Raw genomic sequence first — 24262 nt, 5'->3', positions numbered from 1 at the left:
TTTAAATGTAAGATAAGAACTGATGTATAAAAAAATAAATAAAAGCAGTATGCAGCCCAATTAACAAATGCATGACTACACGTTTATATTAAGTTTTGGATGTGTCCGTTTTATATTTTGTGAGAAGGTTTACACTTTTTTACCCTGAAAGTATTCATTTCCAGAAGAATTTTTGTTAATGAATTGAAGTTGGCACTTAAAAAGGTTATATCAAAAGGTGAATGAACAGCTCAGTAAAATGTTTTGAACTTTCATGGATGGGTCCCTCAGCGGGTAATGTTAAAGTCATACTTTTATCTTAACTCTCCTACCAGAGAGTTTTGAATACACAACCCTTTAAAAGATCACAGAGAAACTAGCCAGAACAAAGATAGACTACTGCTCTCTGGTGGTAGTAGTGGAATAGTAAGTATCCTTTGAATTTCAAGAGGTTTTGTTTTTATACAGCATTGTACTGTAACATAGGAATTATATCAAAATATGAGCAAGAAAATAAATACTGTATTGGTAAATCTTCTGAGGTGTGACGGGTGTGTTATATTGTGAACATGTAAACTTCTTATCGAACTTAGGTGAGGCCCCTGTATGACAAAGTCAAATCCAGTTGAAAAAGGAAACCAAACTGAAATGTGCAGTACAAACTGCTTTGTTCCATTTCATTCAGTGGGCTCAGGCAGTTGTTTTAATCACATTTGATTTCTACATCAGTAGTAGGAAAGTTCCTCATATTTTTACCCCAGGAAAAATGATAGCTTACATCCAGGGGTAGTTTTAGCATTTCACATCTTTTTATTTATGTATTGAAGTTCTTCAACAATTCAGTTTGCACCCAAATTTACAATAGTTTGAAAACGTGCACAAAAACGTGAGTTTCTTCATCCCGCAAAGAATAATAAAAAATAAAATCTGATCCAGGCAAAGGAGATAGCAGGAACCTAGTGTTAATTTTAGAATCTTCCTTCTAGTTATTTTAAATGAATATCTCAAGTCTTATCATATAAAGACACACAATAATTGTTTTGCCCCTTGCAGCACCCTCCCACCCCTGCAGTTAAAAAAAATATTTTCTCTATTCAAAACAAATATTCCAACGTTATCAATGTTTATCTTCCATCTTAATAATTTCAGAGAAAAGAAATTCATCCCTCTGGCCCGTTGTCTCCGGGTTACCATGCCCCACCCACCCTATCAGAATCCAGTACACAATAACAACACTCAAATGTCCTGAATAAGGAAAACATTTAAACGGATGAAAACAGGAATGACAAAATAATTATACAGCAAATAAAAGAGGTGACAGAATTCAGTTAAAAACACTCCTCATAGTCCCACTTCAGAGACGTTTCAATTAATTCCTGATCTTGTCTTTCGTTACATCTTAAGAGTACATCATTTACACCCCACGTATACCCATTACCCACAATGCCTCATTTAGGAAGTTCAGCTTTAAAGAATGGTAAATATCAGTGAATTCTAACAGGAGGACTGGTGTGTATTAAATAAACAATAAATACAAATCATCAAATACAGGGAAGGAACAGTCCACAACAGCTTGTTATTATTGGGTCTTTTTTTTCTTCATTTTTTTTTACATTTACTAAGAAAAATCTGACATAAAAAAAACATATTCCTTTTCAGATTTTTCCTAATTGTTTCTTCCCCGGCTATTAAGGTCAAAACATAAATACACCAAAAAAATATCTTTAAAAAACTATATGCAAAGGGAATTTAACATAATAAATAAATAAAATACCTTGATGTAATTACAGCTGAGTAGGTAGGTGTTTAACCAAAGGATTGGTTTTTGCATTAACTTTAGTGAGGGACCTCTCGGTAAAAAGTAGGGGGGGTTACGTCAGGTGCTGATGAAGATCCTCTATGTCAGTTGGCTGCCAGTCCAGTAGCTTCAGATGACAGCCTACAGCAACATAAAAAACAGATTCAAAAACTAGCCTTAAATGCAAGCCACTTTGATTTCCTAGTCATATTAGTCCTCTTATTCTGAACCATGACTTGGCATATCAGTAGTTCCAGCGTGTTGTCCCTCACCTGGCGTTGATCAGGTACTCAGCCAGGCTAATGCTGGCAGGGGAGCCGGTGATGGTCACCTGCCTGTCAGAAGAGCCCTCCACTGGGTTGGCAATCTTGATCTGAGCCCCGGACATCTGGCGGATCTCATTGATCTTAGCCCCCTGACGGCCAATGATGCAGCCAATCAACTGAGGCCAAGGAAGGCAAGAGAGAAAGTTTCAGAATACAAGACATTTCAACCACTCTTCTCAGGAGTGAAATGGATTTTAGACTAAAAACCCAGATAAGACAAGTACGCAACAACGAACACTAAACAAATTAATGAATGATTTACATGAATCTTGGGCTGAAGTATCGAGAACAAGTAAGGAAGAGAATTCCAGAGTGGACGGGGGACACTTACATCGTTTGGAATGGTCAGCTCATGGGAACCAGTTTGTGCAGAAGCATCCATCCCAGCTAAAGAGAGAAAACACAAGTCAGTGCCTACAAAGACAAAATGTTGCACACAGTGCAACATAGAAATAAATAAAATGATTCCCGTCTCTACTCTTCCTCTGTTGACCTACCCTGGAAACCCTGGTTGTTGGGAGCGATGGGGAAAGGGCTCTGCTGCATGGCGAGCTGGTGGAGTTTAGTAAGCTGTGGAGAGAGATGGATACATGGAGAGGAAGAGAGAGAAGGGTTGATGAAAGGAGAAAGACAGGAACTATAAGCCAGGAGATACACAGGGTTATGTTCTGCATTAACACACATACACACTACATGACCAAAAGTATGTGGACACCTGCTAGTCAAACATCTTATTCCAAACTCATGGGCATTAATATAGAGTTGGTCCCCCCTTTGTTGCTATAACAGCCTCCACTCTTCCGGGAAGGCTTTCCACTAGATAAGTGGTTCCCTAACTTGAGTGAGGAATCACGCTTCACGATCTGGCAATCCAACGGACGAATCTGGGTTTGGCGAATGCCAGGAGAACACTGCCTGCCCCTATGCATAGTGCCAACTGTAAAGTTTGGTGGCGGAGGAATAATGGTCTGGTGCGGTTTTTCATGGTTTGGGCTAGGCCCCTTAGTTCCAACACATTTGGGTGAGGTTTTGTTCTCGCCCGAGTAGCCTGGTTTCATTGCCAAAAATAAAATAAAGCCATCTAGTGTTCAGCGAAATAACAACCCAATGTCAAATACAGGTAGCCTAGTCAAATAATTAACACCCAATCACATTAACTGTTACTCTCTCGCGGGAAACCTTCACTCTTGCGCAGACATTTAGAAACAAAACATGCCAACTTCAAAAATAAGTCACAGGAGTTTTTTGATCAAGAATAAAGATGACCTTCGAGTATGAAGACTTATAAAAGCAACAGATACCATTAATAAGAAGTGGCTAGAAGCATCTTATATGGTGAGCTACCGAGTGGCTAGAACAGGCAAGCCCATACTATTGTGGAGGACTTGATTCTTCCTGCTGCCGCGGATATGGCTGGGACAATGCTGGGGGAAAGGTCAAAAACTATACAGACAATGCCCTCATCAAACAACACTGTTTCACGACGCATCAGTGACATGTCAGGAGATGTTTTTGAAACAATTTCTGCTTCGCATACAAGCCAGGGAATTATATGCGTTACAGCTGAATGAGTCAACATAAGTGGCAGGCCTGGCACAGCTCGTGGTATATGTCCATTACGTTTATGGGGGGGTCAATTATGGAAGTCATCCTCTTCTGGAAACCAGGACAACAGGAGAGGATATTTAAGTACTGGACAGCTTTGTGACATCAAATGGACTTTGGTGGTCAAGATGTGTTACTATCTGTACTGATGGCGCAAAAGCCTTGACAGGGAGACATAGTGGAAACGCGTGTGCAAGCAGTTGCTCCCGACGCCACTTAGATACTCTGCAGCAACAACCGAGAGGCTCTTGCTGCCAAGGGAATGCCTGACCGCTTGAAAGACGTTTTGGACACTACAGTGAAAATGGTTAACTTTGTTAAAGCAAGGCCCCAAATAATTAACATCCAATCACATTAACCGTTGGATGTTAATTATTGCGCATGTACCTATGTGAGAGTGGATTCTCGGCCCTCACTAGCATGAAAACTAAATACAGGCACAGACTGTGTGGAAACTGATTTAAGACTGAGACCCTCTCCAATACAACCCAACATTGCAGAGTTATGTGCATCTTTTCAAGCACACCTCATTAACCAATGAGTTATTCACAATTTTTGATGAACAAATAAGGTTTTATATGTAAGATGGCTAAAAAAAAAGAGCAAAATGTATTGATTATTATTATTTGTGCCCTGGTCCTATAGAGCTCTTTGTCACAACACGGATCGTGGAAAGTGACAAACTCACTCATTCTTATGTTTAATAAGTGTATCGTTGTGTGTGTGGTTGGGGGGGGGGCAGGCTTACAACGATGGCAAAAAACATTTTGAGTGCGCTGACCCTGGTGCTAGAGGGGGTACGCAGCTGGAGGTTGAATGTTTTGAAGGGGTACGGGACTATAAAAAAAAATGTGTTTTCACTGCTCCAGGGTCCAATGGCGGAGAGCTTAACAGGTGGCATCCTATGACGGTGCCAGGGTTGAAAGTCACTGAGCTCTTCAGTAAGGCCATACTACTGCCAATGTTGGTCTATGGCGATTGAATGGCTGTGTGCTCGATTTTATACACCTGTCAGCAACGGGTATGGCTGAACTAGCAGAATCCACATATTTGAAGGGGTGTCCATATATTTGTGTGTGTGATATATAAATATTTATAAACTGGGTGGTTCGAGCCCGGAATGCTGATTGGCTGACAGCCATATCAGACGTATCCCATGGGTATGACAAAATATACATTTTTACTGCTTTAAATTATGTTGGTAACCAGTTTATAATAGCAATAAGGCACCTCAGGGGTTTGAGGTATATGGCCAATATACCACGGCTAAGGGCCATTTCCAAACTCATTCAAAGGTTTACCTTTATTTTTTACAATTTTCTACATTTTAGAATAATAGCAAAGACATCAAAACTATGAAATAACACATGGAATCATGTAATGAAAAAAAGTGTTAAAATCAAAATATCTTTTATATTTGAAATTCTTCAGTGGCCAGTCTTTGCCTTGATGACAACTGCACACTTGGCATTCTCTCAACCAGCTTCATGAGGAATGCTTTTCAAACAGTTTTGAAGAAGTTCCCACATATGCTGAGCACTTGTTGGCTGCTTTTCCTTCACTCTGCGGTCCAACTCATCCCAAACCATCTCAAATTGGGTTGAGGTCGGCTGATTGTGGAGGCCAGGCCATCTGATGCAGCACTAAAATCACTTCTTGGTCAAATAGTCCTTACACAGCCTGGAGGTGTGTTGGGTCACTGTCCTGTTGAAAAACAAATGATAGTCCCAAGCGCAAACCAGATTGGATGGCATATCGCTGCAGAATTCTGTGGTAGCCATGCTGGTTAACTGTCAATCAATCTATTGTTTTGTGTTGAGGTGTACACATTTTTTTATTACTGTTGCTGTGAGGTAGGGCGGCACAGTATTTCAGCCTTCGTATCGGTTGATAATTGCCTAAAGAAATATATCAGTATAGTATGATTTCATAGCCAGTATTTTGTCCATATATTTCAGTGTTAAATCTGAGCCACGAATAATTTATCGGTGTTGGACAGAATTTTTATGTGCATCCCTAATGGTATGGCTATATACAGTTGAAGTCAGAAGTTTACATACACCTTAGCCAAATACATTTAAACTCAGTTTCACAATTCCTGACATTTAATCCTAGTAAAAATTCTGTTTTAGGTCAGCTAGGATCACCACTTTATTTTAAGGCTAGCATCAAACAAATTTGATAAAGCCTAATTTCAGAATTTCTCCCAAACATAATCAAGGCTGCAAAGAAATTAAACGATACACATGGCAACAAACAAAAAATGTAAAGTACCAGCAGGCCTTAGCGATGCATCACTGCAGTGCATTTACTGATTGAAACGTAATATGGAAATAGAGTGGTTGGGGGGAAAAAAGAAGGTACAGAATGTAATAGAGAGTGGGTGCCATGACTACCCAGGAGGGTTGATGTGTAGATATATGGGCTCACTTACAGAATGACCTTCACTTACGTCAGGCTGTGGAATGGCGTGCTGGCCTTGGACAGCGTATGCCTGCAACGAGAGAAAAGCACTTAGGAGGGTGCATGGGAAATGGGCACAAAAAGCACACTCACATGCTGTAGTATCCTGGAGACCCATGGCTGCGTTTAGACAGGCAGCCCAATTATGATCGCACTAATTGTTCTTTTGACCAATCAGATCGGCTCTGACAAAGATCTGATGTGATTGGTCTAAAGACCAATTCGTGGGAAAAAAGATCAGAATTGGGCTACTGTAAATGCAACCATGTCCTTGGATGTCTGGAATGAGAACGCTATGGGGTAATTCAGACAACAAGGATATGGACATATGGGTGACGCATATAGCCTAGTGGTTAGAGCGTTGGGGCCAGTAACCGAAAGGTTGCTAGATCGAATCCACGAGCTGACAAGGTAAAAGACTGTCGTTCTGCCCCTGAACAAGGCAGTTAACACACGGTTCCTAGGCCGTCATTGTAAATAAGAATTTGTTCTTAACTGACTTGACCTAGTTAAATAAAGGTTAAATAAAAAATATGCACCCTCCAGCTAGTATTCAACCCATCTGACAGCTCAGCTACTCTACAACTACTGGAGGGGATTTCTCTCCCTTAACATAGAAACTCTGGAGGCCATTTGGCAATGGTGCTGACATCTGCACAGCGCAGACCACACTACTGAAATGTAGAAACAGACTTAAAAATACAGTGTTATTCAACTTCCCTTAAACAACTGACAATGCTATCATTTTAAAAAAAAGGACACTTAATTAGAAAACTGATATATGAATTACAGACTAATTAGTTGATTAATTACAGATGAATGAGGTTGGTTTATTTACCTGACCTCCCGCAAATATGACAGGAGAGCCTGAGGGTTTGGGCCTGTAAGGGATGGTTACACCCTTAGGCGGAGACTGAGGAGAGAAACAAAATCAACCATTAGGAACTGGAAAATGTGCATAAGCGGTAGTTATTTTGAAGACACTTCAAAATGTAGGACAATGATACATATATATATATATATAAAAAAATATATATATATATATAAAAAAATAAAAAATAAAAAAAAAACTGGAAGCTAGGCAACATCTCTGATGAAATAGAAAAAAGACGAGACAAAAAGGGGGTAGTGCGCAATGGTTCCCATACTACTACCTCGAGCATGACGACGCAGATCTGCTTGACACACTCGATGATGGACTGGGGGGTCCCTGCAATGGTGATGGCACGCTCCGTGGAGTTAGGCAGCATGTCCCCTGCCACCTGTACCTGAGCTCCTGTCGACTGGAGAGAGAAAAGGTAGGAGGGAGGGTCAACATTAAGTGTTCAGAGTTCTCTTTAGAATATCTGGTGGCACAGTTAATCTAGAGACCGCGGGTGATCATTTCTAATTAGCATAATAACACACTAGTGTGGGTGTACTGTACGTACCTCTCTGATCTCTTTGATCTTGCAGCCGCCCTTGCCGATGAGGGAGCCACATTGGCTGGCAGGCACAACGATGCGCAGGGTGACTGGCGGTTTGCTGGTGGCCGTGCTGTTAGTCATCGAGCTGCTGATGTCCTGTAGGGAATCGGACGGAAAAACAAGATACACTGCTGAGGATGGCTTCAGTCCAAAGGCTAGGACTTAAAGATTTTTTTTTCATGATCTTTACTATGCAAAATCTGAATTGCTACATATCTTACTCTAAAATGGTGTATTGTTCATGGGTGCGTGACAAATATTTCAATTTCTTAGTAATAGGTTTCCAGCCTGACTGAAATGTTCTATGGCTAATTTGAAATCTGTAGTTAAGAGTCAAACCTCCTCCAGCTTCTCGATGATCATGGAAAAGGCTTTAAAGATGGCGGTGGTGGGGCCTGCCAGGGTGATGATCCTCTCTGGGCAGTTCCCCTCAGAGATGTTGATACGAGCGCCACTCTGTCACGTGGACATGACATGTTATTCATGCGTTTGCTTATTACAACGCTAAAATATTAAGACAATATATTTAATTGCATTTACACATTCAGCGCTGGCCTGAATTTGGTTGTAACATTGCAATATGTCAACCCTGAAGCACGAGTCATCAGAATCAGTAGAAAATGTCTAGAATTGGCCACTTCTCTCAAACTCCTTTCAATACGTCAATCCATGCAATGACGGACAACTCACCTCCTCTCTCATCTTCTTCACAGACTCTCCTTTCTGCACAGAAAGCACAATGTTTAAACAACAGTCACGGCCATGAATGAAAAGTGCAAAGCCGAACACTGTGAGAAACATCAGGAAGGCACACTCACCTTGCCAATAATGCTTCCAACTTCCTGCAGACAAGAAAAGCAATAACACATTAAAATCAGTAATCCATCTTTTATTATATATATTCACTTTACAAAAGCTTTACTCAAGATTGAAAGAACCCCATGTAGAAGTATTTTGTATTATATGCAAGTTATCCATGTAGTGTGCAATGTAAGGTTTATGCTAGTCCCGGGTGACCGACTCAAGACAGTGGCTGTAGAAAAAGATTAGGTTTATTTTAGTCTCGCGTTGCCATACCGCCAAAATCACGTTGTCGTCGTGCCGCCGTTGGAGGTCTAGAGAATTTATTGCAAACATTTGATGTTTTTGAAGATTTTGATTGGACGTTACATTTCAAGAAGCTCCCGAGTGGCGCAGCGGGTCTAAGGCACTGCATCTTAGTGCTAGAGGTGTCACTAGACCCTGGTTCGATTCCAGGCTGTATCACAACCGGCCATGATTGGGACTCCCATAGGGTGGCGCACAATTAGCCCAGCCCGGTTTGGCCGTCATTGTAAATAAGAATTTGTTCTTAACCAACTTGCGTAGTTAAATAAAAGGTTAAAAATAGAAATAAAAAGAACCCTCCCCCCACACGCCCGTAGAAGGGGTGATGTGTGCCACTGTTTTCCGCCCGGGTAGTTGTTGCCTACGCTAGTGCTCGTTTTCAAGTTATCAAGTGTGGCCGACTGTCTGCGATTTATATTTATTGAAATTTCAAGTGGATTGTGCTCTGGTGACAGACTTTTTCCGCCATTCCGCACATTGCGGCTGAACGTATTCAATAAGCAAATAAATGTAAAAAAAAATATATATATAAATGTTTTACCACGTATTATTAGCTAAGCTAGCTGGCTACAGTAGGCCACTTTGAAGGCTAACTCAACTGAGCTGCTAGCTTGCTAACTTTAGTGTTTAGCTAAGTGAATTAAATGTCATCAGCTAGCTAACCGTCTCCAAATGCATTTGTAGATAAAAGACATAGAAGAGGGTGAAATTACAGCTCCAGCTGTCAGTAAAGGGAGATTGTAGGCTACTGGATATGGCAGGTCATTTTGTGGAGACATTATGAAAAGATTCTCACGTTCCAGTCCCTAGGGGGGAAACCTTTGAGGACAAAGAGATAATAGCAACATAATATTCAGTGTTTTCTAATTTGAGTAGAATGAAGCCCGTTTCTTTGTCATGTTTTCGGTTGGGTGTACAGGGCACAGCCCAGCAATAACACGCCTGACTCAACTTATCAAATCTAATTATGTGATAATCAATTGTGCTATTGCTGGGATGGAATAGATGTCTGCTCACCCAGGATCAGTGGAGCAAGCACGGCCACCACTGGTATGGAGTTTTTTTTGTTCACCTGAAATTAGGCTTTAGTCATAATCCCAATAAAGAGGGGAAGGGGTTCTGTCTGTAATGCATCCATGTTACATTCTCAAATGAAAAGGTAAAAAAATATATATATTTATTAGGGATGCACGATATATCGGAATCAGCCGATATTAGCTAAAAATGCCAACATTGGTATCGGCCCGATGTCTAGTTTGACGCCGATGTGAAAAACCGATGTCAAAGCTGACATGCATACCTATATAACGTAGGCACATGACGTAATGACGCCACGTAAAATGTTGCGCTACATGTGCAACGCAGCATTCCTAACCTAGCCCACAATGTCTGCTGTGTGGATCGAATAGTCAACAAGTCGAGCAGTCATTTGAAAGAGTAAGAACATTAAAGCGAGACAACTCAAAGGCGAAATCCATTAATAACGCCAAGATAATGGGATTCTTTGCCCTTGACAATCAACCGTTCTCTGTCGTGGGTGGTGTTGGCTTTCGCGACTGGTCGAGCACCGGTACACACTAACGTTACCAAGTGCGCTATTGTTCAGATGTTGCCCTACCGGAGTTATACAGTAATAGCGTCACCGCTATTAGCGTCACGACATTAACTCAGCAAAACAAGAAACGTCCTCTCACTGCCAACTGCGTAGGGCAAACTTAACATGTGTAAATATTTGTATGAACATAAGATTCAACAACTGTGACATAACCTTAACAAGTTCCAGACATGTGACTAACAGAAATTGAATAATGTGTCCCTGAACAAAGGGGGGGGGGGTCAAAATCAAAAGTCAGTAACTGGTGTGGCCACCAGATTTGCCAGTTCTTGCAGTGAGATTTTACCCCCCTCTTCCATCAAAGCACCTGCAAGTTACCAGATATTTCTGGGGGGGAATGGCCCTAGCCCTCACCCTCCGATCCAACAGGTCCCAGACATGCTCAATAGGATTGAAATCCGAGCTCTTCGCTGACCATGGCAAAACACTGACATCCCTGTCTTGCAGGAAATCATGCACAGAACGAGCAGTATAGCTGGTAGCATTGTCATGCTGGAGTGTCATGTCAGGATGAGCCTGCAGGAAGGGTACCACATGAGGGAGGAGGATGTCTTCCCTGTAACGCCCAGCGTTGAGATTGCCTGCAATGACAACAAGCTCAGTCCGATGATGCTGTGACACACCGCCCCAGACCATGACGGACCCTCCACCTCAGACCCGCTCCTGAGTACAGGCCTTGGTGTAACGCTCATTCCTTCGACGATAAACGCATTTTTACGAATTATCGTTGAAAGACAGGGTCCTGAAATAACAGTTATATTATAGAATGTTGTGTGTTCTGAATTTGCACGTGCAAGCCAAGCGCCACCACCACTATCAGTTGCACTGTCAATGCTGTACAAAAAAAGTCTGCAAACAAGCAACCACTGGCCACGAACGATGTGTTTACAATACTGTGTTGGTAATAAAGCATTATTTGTTCTACCACAACTTATGGGGTAGCTAACTAGCTTTAGCTTGGTACCTAGCTAGCACCAATACAACCAGCCTGAAAACAATAACCAGTAGAAACGGCAGCCATTTTCACCATTCTTAGCAATGATTTAGGAATCATTGTGAGTAAGTATTAGCTAGGTAGCCACTTGTTGTTTGCTTATTGAAATTGAACTTCAGTTCATGAAAATAAATACCTAACCAGCTACTTAACCCTGTTGCCCAAAGCTAACGTTATAAACAGCCAGCTAGCTTCATCTGGTTAGTGAGGCTCGACCTGACCGGGTTATGTGTTGGGAAGCTAGCCACAATAAGGATTAGGCACAATGGTGGAATTTGCGGTTGGCCTTTAAAATAAAAGTACCTATTTGAAAGATATGCAGAAGGTTACAATTGGTTAGATCATGTTAAACAAGGTTGGAATGTGAAGCAATGAAATGGGGTATCAGTCTACTCGGTGACACCCACAGAACACAACTGTGAAGAGTTTACGCAAGTATTAGCGTTGTAGCTCTTATCGCAGGACTGTGACTGTGTGAAATCACCTCCCCAGTCAGCCTATTGTGTGTATTGACATTCATATTGCACTGTACAGCTTTATCTAAGGATTGAGAATCAATGAAATGGGATGACAGTCTACACAATACCCAATATATTCCCCCCCCCCCCAACGTCCTCCTTACGAGTTATCAGACTCCAAAACATCCACGTAGTATTGTTTTTTCTCGGGAATAGTGTTCAATACACTTAGGTTGACAATGAATGTGGCTCAAGTCACAGCTGTTTCAGAGTCCAGCAATAAGAGCTACGATGCCAATGTTCTCTGGGTGTCACTGAGTAGACTCATACCCTATGTCATTGATCCACAGGTAAGGCTGTACAGTGAAATAAGTATGGCCCCAATGCAATTCAAAAGTATAATACATCCAGTGTGATTTCAACAAATTATTGTCTTTTGTTGATTTTATATAACATTCCAACCGCGTTTAGCATGATCTACTAAACTATGGCATAATTCCACTATTTGTATTCATTTGCATCACTGTCAATGACATACTTTTATTTTGAAGGCTAACCGCAAAGTCCACTATTGTGGCTAATCCTTATTGTGGCTAGCTTCCAACCACCATTAATCAAAGAATAACTGTCTTATAAATTAGGGTTATTTTAGATGACACCTAGCTATATAATTAGCTAGCTAACGATAGCTACTGAAACAGATTGTCGTTTTGCTATGTTTTTGGGGAAGAACATTGTTTGCATCCATGAGCTAGCTAGCTTTTTTAAAATGACCAGCACTGTAGGTGCGCGAGACAACTTTACCAGCATCATAGCATACGTATCGATGAATCGTTGTGACATATGAAATACGAGTGATAGTGTAATAACTACGTACATTTTTTATGAACGCCTTAAATTATGTAGCGTGCAGTCATATTCAAGACACGCAAAGACCCAAATGGCGTCCCATAGAAATCCTGGCTGAGAATGAAACGACTGAACAACGAAACAGCACAGCAAGAAACTGATAGAAATAGGTTTTGATTATGTTTTACTGGTAATGGGGACATACGTAAATGCCACCGAACAAACTTTTTGTTCAGTGTGGTGTATGTAACCTTTTTTTAACTAGGCAAGTCAGTTAAGAACAAATTCTTATTTACAATGATGGCCCGGACGACGCTGGGCCAATTGAGCGCCGCCCCATGGGACTCCGAATCACGGCCGGATGTGATAGAGCCTGGATTCAAACCAGGGACTGTAGTGACGCCTCTTTCAAAGAGATGCAGTGCCTTAGACTGCTGCGTCCGTGTGTGTGTTACCTATTTAACTGTACTAGAATGCTTAAAAGGCCGCAATTTTTTTTCAATCTCGGTATCGGATTTTTTGGCAAGGAAAAGATTGGGTATCGGCTAAAAATGTAATATCGGTGCATCACACACACAGTCAAAAGTTGACACACCTACTCATTCAAGGGTTTTTAGTTTTACTATTTCCTACATTGTAGAATAATAATGAAGACAGCAAAACTATGAAATAGCACATATGGAAAAACCTAGTAACTAAAAAGCGTTAAACAAAACAAAATATATATTTTATATTTGAGATTCTTCAAAATAGCCAGACTTTGCCAAGAGTGTGCAAAGCTGTCATCAAGGCATTCTCTCAACCAGCTTCATGGAGGTAGTCACCTGGAATACATTTCAATTAACAGGTCTGGCTTGTTAAAAGTTAATTTGTGGAATTTCCTTCTTAATGTGTTAGATCCAATCAGTTGTGTTGTGACATGGTAGGGGTGGTATACAGAAGATAGCCCTATATGGTAAAAGACCAAGTCCATATTATGGCAAGAACAGCTCAAATAAGCAAAGTGAAACAGTCCATTTTTTAAGACATGAAGGTCAGTCAATGGGGAAAATCTCAAGAACTTTGAAAGTTTCTTCAAGTGCAGTCGCAAAAACCATCAAGCGCTATGATGAAACTGGCTCTCATGAGGACCGCCACAGGAAAGGAAGACCCAGAGTTACCACTGCTGCAGAGGATAAGTTAATTTGAGTTAACTGCACCTCAGAAATTGCAGCCCAAATAAATGCTTCACAGAGTTCAGGTAACAGACACATCAACTGTTCAGAGGAGACTGCGTGAATCAGGCCTTTATGGCCAAATTGCTGCAAATAAACCACTACTAAAGGACACCAATAAGAAGAAGAGACTTGCTTGGGCTAAGAAACACGAGCAATGGACATTAGACCGGTGGAAATCTATCCTTTGGTCTGATGAGTCAAAATTTGAGATGTTTTAATACAACTGCCGTGTCTTTGAGACGCAGAGTAGGTGAATGGATGATATCCGCTTCACGGGTTCCCACCGTGAAGCATGGAGGAGGAGGTGTGATGGTGCTTTGCTGGTGACACTGTTGGTGATTTATTTTGAATTCAAGACACACTTAACCAGCATAGCTACCACAGCATTCTGAAGTGATACGCCATCCCACCTGGTTTACGCTTAGTGGGACTATCATTTGCTTTTCAACAGGACACCTCCAGGCTGTGTAAGAGTTATTTGACCAAGGAGGAGAGTGATGAGTGCTGCATCAGATGATCTGGCCCGAACTCAACCCAATTGAGATGGTTTGGGATGAGCTGGACCGCAGAGTAAAGGAAAAGCAGCCAACAAGGGCTCAGATATGTGGGAACTCCTTCAAGACTGTTGGAAAAGCATTCCAGGTGAAGCTGGTTGAGAGAATGCCAAGAGTGTGCAAAGCTGTCATCAAGGCAAAGGGTGGCTACTTTGAAGAGTCTCAAATATAAAATATATTTTGATTTGTTTAACACTCTTTTTCATTACTACATGATTCCATAGTTTTGCTGTCTTCACTATTATTCTACAATGTGGAAAATAGTACAAATAAAAACCCTTGAACGGGTAGGTGTCCAAACTTTTGACTGGTACTGTGTGTGTGTGTGTGTGTGTGTGTGTATGTGTATATATATATATATATATATATATATATACACACACACACACACACGTTAATGCATTTCTCTGGGCTATAGTAGTAAAGGCCAAATTTATAGCCCAGAGAAATGCATTGAATAACACATTCATAAATGGCAGAAAAGACAGTCAAAATAAATCATAAGAAACAAGGTTTTGAAGTGTGTCTGTCATATATCTGGGAGATATAAGAAAGTTCAGGATAGATAAAAAAAAAAAAACGTATTTAACCCCCTTTTGAGTAGGCACAAAACGACCTTCATACTTCCATTTTTTTTTTTGCTGGTACTGGTTACCTTCAGACAAGTCCTGTGACTTGGAGAACACCATCGCGTTTGTGAGAATCTGCCTTTCCACAGTCAGGTCATTAGTTTGTAGCCCAAACGGTTAGAACGCAACAAACAGAAGTTGGCCCATCACCCAGAGGTCACCCGATTAATCGGAATGGCCGATTATCTAGGGCCGATTTCAAGTTTTCGTAACAATCGGTAATCAGCATTTTTGGACACCGATCATGGCCGATTACATTGCACTCCATGAGGAGACTGCGTGGCAGGCTGACTACCTGTTATGCGAGTGCATCAAGGAGCCAAGGTAAGGTGCTAGCTAGCATTAAATGTATCTTATAAAAAACAATAAATCTTAACATAAATCACTAGTTAACTACACATGGTTGATGATATTACTAGTTTATGTAGCTTGTCCTGCGTTGCATATAATCGATGCCGTGCCTGTTAATTTATCATCGAATCACAGCCTACTTCGCCAAACGGGTGATTTAACAAGCACATTCGTGAAAAAAGCACTGTCGCTGCACCAATGTGTACCTAACCATAAACATCAAAGCCTTTCTTAAAATCAATACACAAGTATATGTTTTTAAACCTGCATAGTTAATATTGCCTGCTAACATGAATTTCTTTTAACTAGGGAAATTGTTTCACTTCTCTTGCGTTCTGTGCAAACAGAGTCAGGGTATATGCAGCAGTTTGGGCCGCCTGGCTCGTTGCGAACTGTGTGAAGACCATTTCTTCCTAACAAAGACCGTAATTAATTTGCCAGAATTGTACATAATTATGACATAACATTGAAGGTTGTGCAATGTAACAGCAATATTTAGACTTAGGGATGCCACCCGTTAGATAAAATACAGAACGGTTCCGTATTTCACTGAAAGAATAAACGTTTTGTTTTCTAAATGATAGTTTCCGGATTTGGCCCTATTAATGACTTAAGGCTCGTATTTCTGTGTGTTATTATATTATAATTAAGTCTATGATTTGATAGAGCAGTCTGACTGAGTGGTGGTAGGCAGCAGCAGGCTCGTAAGCATTCATTCAAACAGCACTTTCCTGCATTTGCCAGCAGCTCTTCGCTGTGCTTCAAGCATTGCTCTGTTTATGACTTCAAGCTTATCAACTCCCGAGATTAGGCTGGCAATACTAAAGTACCTATTAGAACATCCAGTAGTGAATATGAAATACAAATGGTATAGAGCGAAATAGTCCTATAATAACTACAACCTAAAACTTATTACCTGGGAATATTGAAGACTCATGTTAAAAGGAACCACCAGCTTTCATATGTTCTGAGCAAGGAACTTAAACGTTAGCATTTTTACATGGCACATATTGCACTTTTACTTTCTTCTCCAACACTTTGTTTTTGCATTATTTAAACCAAATTGAACATGTTTCAATATTTATTTGACTAAATTGATTTTATTGATGTATTATATTAAGTTAAAATTAAGTGTTCATTCAGTATTGTTGCAATTGTCATTATTACAAATATATATAATATTTATATATATATAAATAAAAATCTGCCGATTAATCAGTATCCTCTTTTTTTGGTCCTCCAATAATCGGTATCGGCGTTGAAAAACCATAATCGGTCGACCTCTAACATCAACGATACCGACATCAGACGAGTCCTCTGACACTTGTAGGGGTCATAGAGCTAAACGGAGAACACCATCGTGATTGCAGTTGTTCCCTTAGATGGAGCAACCATGTACAGTTGATGTATCACTGACCCTGGATAAGGTGGCGACTCTGCTAACACAACTAACCTTCTAGTTCAATAATATGCCGTTTTTATTCAAATGTAGTTGGCTTCATAATCTTAAGAGGAATTTAACTCGCTAGCTTACACGGTTAGCTGACGTTTCTCAAAACTAACCCCATTGTGGCCAGCTTCTTCTTGTCCCTCATGCTAGCCTTTACAGCCATATATCACTTCAGAAAAGTCCATAGTAAATATACTGATATGGCGATTGTAGACCATTTCTCCGCTCTGGTTGGAGCTTTAGCTCATCTCGAAATAACAGAGAAATTCTGTGAAAACCAGCGTGCTGCAAATGTTCTAAAATGTTTCGTGACCAGTGCTTGTCTTGTTTATATTTTTAGTCCTCACGTACTGTTGCTCCTACGGTACTAATCTGGTGCGCATCTTTGGAGCTCCACCCAAGCATGGCATTTCATTAGTTTGACGTGTTGCGAGGAGTCTGATACACCGGGTCCCGGCCAGACAATTTTTGCAATGGAACTTCCACAGGCTCCCTGTTTTAGGGAAGCCTGGTCCATGACGATGCTATGTTTATGCTAACTACACAGTAATGAATGAGGTGTGTGAATGGAACAACCACGGTGTAATGGTCATAACTCTTATCGTCCATCTCCTGTGCACACTCACCTTTCCGTGCATAAGGAGTCTAATGGTTAGGGTGACATTGAGCCCTCCTTCAATCACACCGGTGTCCATAGTTGTTGTAGTGTCTGAAGTCTATATTCGCCAAGTAGTAGTATTTGGTCTTCAAGACAAGAGGGAGCAGAGACAAAAAAAACAGAAGTGTTAAGTTACAGACGGCAAACAATTGATGAAAAAAATCTATTCAAGCAAGAAACCAACCACTACTACTGACTTACATTTTTACATGTAGTAATTTACCATTTAACAGATTCCAGAGCAACTTGCAGTTAGTCCATTCATCTTACAATAGCTAGGTGAGACAACCACATTTCAGTCATAATAAGTACATTTTACAGGATTTAGCTAATTTACTTATATTGGTTCTGCTAAAAACAGTGAAACTAGCTAATGAGAATGCTGACCAGGGCATTGTTTCCTTAAAAGCGTCCTAAGACTAAGTTCATCGAATAAGTGAATCCCATTGCTGAAATTGATTCATTACACCCAAGGCTCACTAACTCTGCTCATATTGCAGTGTATTGATTCAGATATAGTGTCGCTAATTATGCAGCGAGGAAACCAGACGTAGCTAATAGTTAGCTACATTTATTACACCATTTAAATACATAACACCGATTTAACAAAGTTAGTTCCAGTTGCCTGTATGTAGTATGATAATTAGTTAGCTAACGTTAGCTTGCCTGCTAGAAGCATTGCTAGCTAGTAACCCTAGTGACATTGGCTAACGTTAGTTACCTAAAGTTTAAAAACCTAAAGTTGATGAACCAATGAATGAAAAACGGTACCTACTCAGTCTTGGTAGAATGTGGATAGCTTCATCAATATTGTGCAAACTGCTCAATAGCGAGCTAGAAACGGATAGTAGCAGCTAACGTAGTTAATCAAATCAGAATGAGCGCAGTGCTAGCAAGCTAGCCTAGCATGTGACGATAATCCGCTATTTTGAATGCTGCGGCCTAGGTCCTGAATCATTCAGGCGCAGTTAGCTCTGTCCTTCACAATCCAAAGAAAATTCAGTAGTTAGGGCAGTCTTACCTGAACAGTCCCGTGAGGTGTGTTTAGGGGGAGGGTAGGGTAGAAGGGGAAAGGTTCGGGAGGGAATTTTAAAAGGATTCGGGGAAGAGGGAAGAGACGCTGCTGCTTGATCGGGCTCCACTCTCCTGCTTAGCACAAAAGACAACAAAATGAAAATCGTTCAACTTTCACCTTTAACCCGATCCTCCCCCACGATTTTAACCCCGCCCACTAAAAACCTTGGCCTCGTCATAATATTTCTCAGTTGGCAAACACACTGAGGTAATGGGCACAGTCCCACACATTGGTGCTGATAAATAGATAGATTTTTACAAGCCATTTTAGAAAATATTAAATATATATTTTGGCTGTGCTGAGTGACTATATGACGGCCATATGAACAACAAGAAACACATTTAGCAAAGAAATATATTTTTTACTTTTCTTGCATTTTTTGGTATCTTATTCTTTTATTGTGAATTAACAGTAAAGAAGGGTCTTACATTTGTGTTAAACGAGATCAGGGAATATAATATAGGTTTGTGGCCTTATGTCGCAAAGCCACTGATGTGAGAGTAATTTCACCAGATGGCCATGCACAGTTAGCTCATTACTGGAAAAATAGCAGAGTATGTCTGGGAAAAAGCTGTTATTCAGAATGGTGTTGGACAAAAATACACAAAGGTTTCCTGGTAACACTTTACAATGAGGTTTCATTTGTAAAGGGTTTATAAAAGGTTATAATTACGTTATTAACGGTTATTTGATCATTTGTAAATGCCTTATAAACCAGGAATAAACAGTTATATATTGCAATAACTGGTCAGTGTTTGCCAAATAGTAACCCAATATTTACTTCCAGTTATTAACCATTTATAAATGTACTTACAAATGCTTATAAAATCAACTCTTATGTATCATCATGCAACCTTATTTTCAATTGCTGCAGAGTTGAACAATAGTTATTTTCTCACTTTTGGGTGTGGTGCATTGTTGTTATCCGAGGAACAGAAGAGGTTGGTTTGAAACCCTGATGCCCTGGCAAAATTTACATCCAGAAAATGTTTCAATCATCATTACCCCTTACCAGATTACCCAGCCTGGTTTCATCGACTAGACGTAACATAGTAAATGTAAATCCGGCACACTCAAATTATACTGAACAAAAATATAAACGCAACATGCTACAATTTCAAAGATTTTACTGAGTTACAGTTCATATGGGGAAATCAGTCAATTTAAACAAATTCATTGGGCCCTAATCTTTAGTTTTCACATGACTGGGCAGGAGTGCCTCACCCACCGGGGAGCCAGGTCCAGCTAATCAGAATGAGTTATTCCTGCAGTCAGCATGCCAATTGCACGCCCCCTTAAAACTTGAGACATCTGTGGCATTGTGTTGTATGACAAAATGGAACATTTTAGAGTGGCCTTTTATTGTCTACACCATCAAGAGCATCCAGACTGGTTGCATCACCGCCTGGTATGGTAACGGCTTGGTATATGACAGTAAGGCGTTACAAAGGGTAGTGCGTACGGACCAGTACATCACTGGGGCCAAGCTTCCAGCCATCCACGACCTATATACTAGGCGGTGTCAGAGGAAAGCCCATAAAATTGTCAGAGACTCCAGTCACCCAAGTCATACTGTTTTCTCTGCTACTGCATGGCAAGCGATACCGGAAGTCCAAGTCTAGGACCAAAAGGCTCCTTAACAGCTTCTACCCCCAAGCCAGAAGACTGCTGAACAATTAATCAAATGGCCACCGGACTAATACATTGACCCCCCCCTCCATTTGTTTTGTACACTGCTGCTACTTGCTGTTTATTATCTACCTACATGTACAAATTACCTCAACTAACCTGTACCCCCGCACACTGACTCGGTACCAGTATCCCCTGTATATAGCCTTGATATTGTTATGGTATTGTGTTACTTTTTTTTTTTTTTTTTAACTTTAGTTTATTTGGTAAATATTTTCTTAACTCTTTTTGAACTGTACTTTTGGTTAAGGTCTTGTAAGTAAGCATTTCACGGTAAGGTCTACACTTGTTGTATTCGGCGCATGTGACAAATAAGGTTTGATTTTATTTTATTGTCAAAAGCAACCAACTGGTAACACAGCCACCTGGTGCAGTCAATGGCTCAGTGTTCCAAAACGGTTCACCTGTTTCTACGTCGTCAAGCCAGGACAACTTCTTCTTCGATGAGGTTTATCGGCAGTTGTCATCCAGTCTTACCTCAAGCCAACAGTCCGAAAGGATGGGACACCACCACTCAACACACCCTGTAACTCTTCTGATGTTAAATCTCTCATATCCAAATACTTATCTGCAGCTGCCACCCTAACCTCTATTTTCTGCGACTTACTTTCCATCACAACAGTACAGTTGATAACCATTGCTGTGAACACTAAAAAGCCAATCTAACTGAAGCATATATCACTCGTTGGCCTATCCCTCTGTGATACAGATCTACTACTCACACGAATCCTCTCAGGATCCTGTCATGACAGTCCTGTGAGGATCCAAATGGGTCAGATCAGGTTTGCAATGAATGACGGGGGGACTGGTGGGAGTTAACAACTCACGTGTAACGCATGTTCTCCTCCTCGTCTGAGGAGGAGCAAGGATCGGACCAAAATGCAGCGGGTGAAGTGGAGGTACCGGGCTAAGGACACGCACCTTAAGGCTAGTGTGGGGAGCAGCAACAGGACGCACAGGACTCTGGAGACGCACAGGAGGCTTGGTGCGTGGTGCCGGAACTGGTGGTACCGGGCTGGAGACACGCACCATAGGGCTAGTGCGTGGAGGAGGAACAGGGCTCTGGAGACCCACAGGAAGCCTGGTGCGTGGTGTAGGCACTGGTGGTACTGGGCTGGGGCGGGGAGGTGGCGCCGGATATACCGGACCATGCAGGCGTACTGGCTCCCTTGAGCACCGAGCCTGCCCAAACTTACCTGGTTGTATGCTCCCCGTAGCCCGACCAGTGCGGGGAGGTGGAATAACCCGCACTGGGCTGTGTTGGTGAACCGGGGACACCATGCGTAAGGCTGGTGCCATGTATGCCGGCCCGAGGAGACGCACTGGAGACCAGACGTGTTGAGCCGGCTTCATGGCACCTGGCTCAATGCCCAATCTAGCCCTACCAGTGCGGGGAGGTGGAATAACCCGCACCGGGCTATGCACACGTACAGGAGACACCGTGCGCTCTATCGCATAACACGGTGTCTGCCCGTACTCTCGCTCTCCACGGTAAGATCGGGAAGTTGGCGCAGGTCTCCTACCTGACTTCGCCACACTACCCTTTAGCCCCCCCCCCAAGAAATTTTTGGGCTTGACTCACAGGCTTCCTACCGCGTCGTCATGCTGCCTCCATTCACCGGTATCCCTCCTCACACTGCGCCAGAGAATCCCAGGCGGACTCCGGCATTCTCCCTGGGTCGATCGCCCACCTGTCGATCTCCTCCCACGTAGTGTAGTCCAGATTTTGCTCCTGCCGTGCTGCCTCCTCATACCGCTGCCTCTCGGCTTTAGCTGCCTCCAGCTCTTCACGAGGGCGGCGATATTCTCCAGGTTGTGCCCATGGACCTTTACCGTCCAGTATTTCCTCCCATGTCCAGAAATCCTGCGATCGCTGCTGCTGCTTTTTCCCACGCTGCTTGATCCTTGGTTGGTGGGTGATTCTGTAACGCATGTTCTCCTCCTCGTCTGAGGAGGAGCAAGGATCGGACCAAAATGCAGCGGGTGATGAATACATGTTGATTTATTAAACAAGACGAACACGAAGCAAACTTGAATAACTACAAAACAACAAAACGATGTAGACAGACCTGAACATGAGAACTTACATAAAACGAAGAACGCACGAACAGGAACAGACTAGACAAAACGAAACAGTCCCGTGTGGTACATAAACTGACACGGAAGACAATCACCCACAAACAAACAGTGAGAACAGCCTACCTTAATATGGTTCTCAATCAGAGGAAACGTAAAACACCTGCCCCTGATTGAGAACCATATCAGGCAAATACAATTAACCCAACATAGAAACACATAACATAGAATGCCCACCCAGCTCACGTCCTGACCACTTAAACACATACTAAACAAAGGAAATAAGGTCAGGAACGTGACATCACGCCCTGTTATAAATCAAGGACAGAACATTCAGCTCTCCCTCTCCAATGTTCACCGGAGGAATGTGCCTTTCTTTCAAGAAGACCTTTCCCACCGAAACTCTAACACGTTCTAAAGCGAATACTGGAACAATATTTCAAACATAGAACGTGGGGAATGGTCAGAGGTGATCTAAGTTACACTAATGTCGTTTTGTTAGTTCTTTTGGGATGTCATTAAAAATGTTATAAAGGAAATACTGTAACTTGGAAAGTATACCCACTACACGTACAACGTTTCCATCTTATGCGTTGTGCATGAAATATGAAAAATGATGAAAGTGTTTTTGTTAAGAGAGGGACATGATTTTAGGAGCTATAAGCGATCATTGTTTAACATAAACTTTGCACATTGACAAGTCACGCCCCTGAGTGAGGTCAGAAAGCGTGTCAGCCTGATGGAACTGCTATTTTGAACAAACTGTATGAAATGATGGGTTAAGAATGAACATATCCGATCAGAGAGACGTAGAGCTGCAGCTTTACGTTTAAAGTGGTTTGAACTCTGAATCTCAACACGAGGTATCCCCCTTTCCCTCACACTGGACACATAGTGCTTCTTTCTTCAATGCTACACATTCCTTTGTCTCATGCCCTTATGCACACGTCTCAGACCTAAGAACCTCCCTTCTACACACTGCTGCCACATGCCCATAAGCTTGACACCTGTAACAACATAATGTATTCGGCACTTAAGATCTTACTGGATAACTGAAATATCCTAACTTAACATTGTGGAGCAGAGACTCAACATCTAAACTCAAAAGAACAGTCAATGAGGCTTCTGATTCATCACACGCCACGTCTGCGTCACACCAAACTAGGAGCAGCACAAACAAAGGGAATCTTTCCCATCAATTGGTCTTCTTTCACATTTACCGCTACCCTAGTAATCACTCCTTTCAATGGCGCCCTTTTCTTGAGTGCATAATAAGTCACATCTCTTGTCCCAATTCTTTAGGCGCGAAGCGCCTGCTCCCTCTGGCCAGCAGAAACACAAACACACAAGACCACTTCAGGTATCTTCACCGATTCCACAGCACCCAACTCCGTTTTCACCCACACTGAAACCACAAATGGATCAGCCAAAAGGCAGCGATCCACTTTCTCCAAAAATGTCACTCCTAGCGTCCCAGACTTATCTTTATCCTGACCATCAGTGCAAGGCTCGGGCTCCGAGGCCTTCACCATTCCTGCCACTTCCGATAATTCACCCTCATTCACTTCTATTTTTCCTCCAGACCTCGATGCGGAGTAAGGCTTACTCTGCTTATACTTTCTACCATTCTTCTTCGACAAACTATTTCCCTTTTACCCGCCATTTTTACCCAACTCAAGCTCCTTCCTTCCTCTCTCTCTTCAACCTCCTCTGCCTCTATTTTTTCCTCCATTCCTCCTCCGTATTCCAATTATATGTCTGCTTATGATAATATATGTCACGCCCTGACCATAGTTTGCTTTGTATGTTTATATGTTTTGTTTGGTCAGGGTGTGATCTGAGTGGGCATTCTATGTTGTATGTCTAGTTTGTCTGTTTCTGTGTTTGGCCTGATATGGTTCTC

General features: G+C 41.7%; 1 protein-coding gene across 4 annotated transcripts; it reads right to left on the bottom strand.

Annotated features, from left to right (window-relative positions):
• Positions 1–766: 766 nt before the first annotated feature.
• LOC120059473 (poly(rC)-binding protein 2-like) lies at positions 767–18693 on the bottom strand. Of its 4 annotated transcripts, none has more exons than XM_039008550.1 (13): positions 18541–18693; positions 17488–17605; positions 8456–8479; positions 8328–8360; positions 7977–8093; positions 7602–7733; positions 7323–7454; positions 7010–7084; positions 6143–6202; positions 2601–2673; positions 2435–2490; positions 2050–2219; positions 767–1918 (listed from the first exon to the last, which is right to left on the bottom strand). In XM_039008550.1, exons 2-13 carry the CDS (start codon positions 17554–17556, stop codon positions 1882–1884), a joined length of 978 nt encoding a protein of 325 aa, XP_038864478.1. In that variant the 5' UTR covers positions 17557–17605; positions 18541–18693; the 3' UTR covers positions 767–1881. The 4 variants fall into 4 exon arrangements, with proteins under 4 accessions (XP_038864478.1, XP_038864480.1, XP_038864479.1 ...); XM_039008552.1 differs by having other exon boundaries at positions 6161–6202; XM_039008551.1 differs by having other exon boundaries at positions 7326–7454.
• Positions 18694–24262: the final 5569 nt, after the last annotated feature.

The sequence above is a fragment of the Salvelinus namaycush genome, chromosome 14 (genome assembly GCF_016432855.1).
Source record: "Salvelinus namaycush isolate Seneca chromosome 14, SaNama_1.0, whole genome shotgun sequence".
NCBI classification, from domain to species: domain Eukaryota; kingdom Metazoa; phylum Chordata; class Actinopteri; order Salmoniformes; family Salmonidae; genus Salvelinus; species Salvelinus namaycush.
This window is presented reverse-complemented; position numbering and strand designations above follow the sequence as displayed.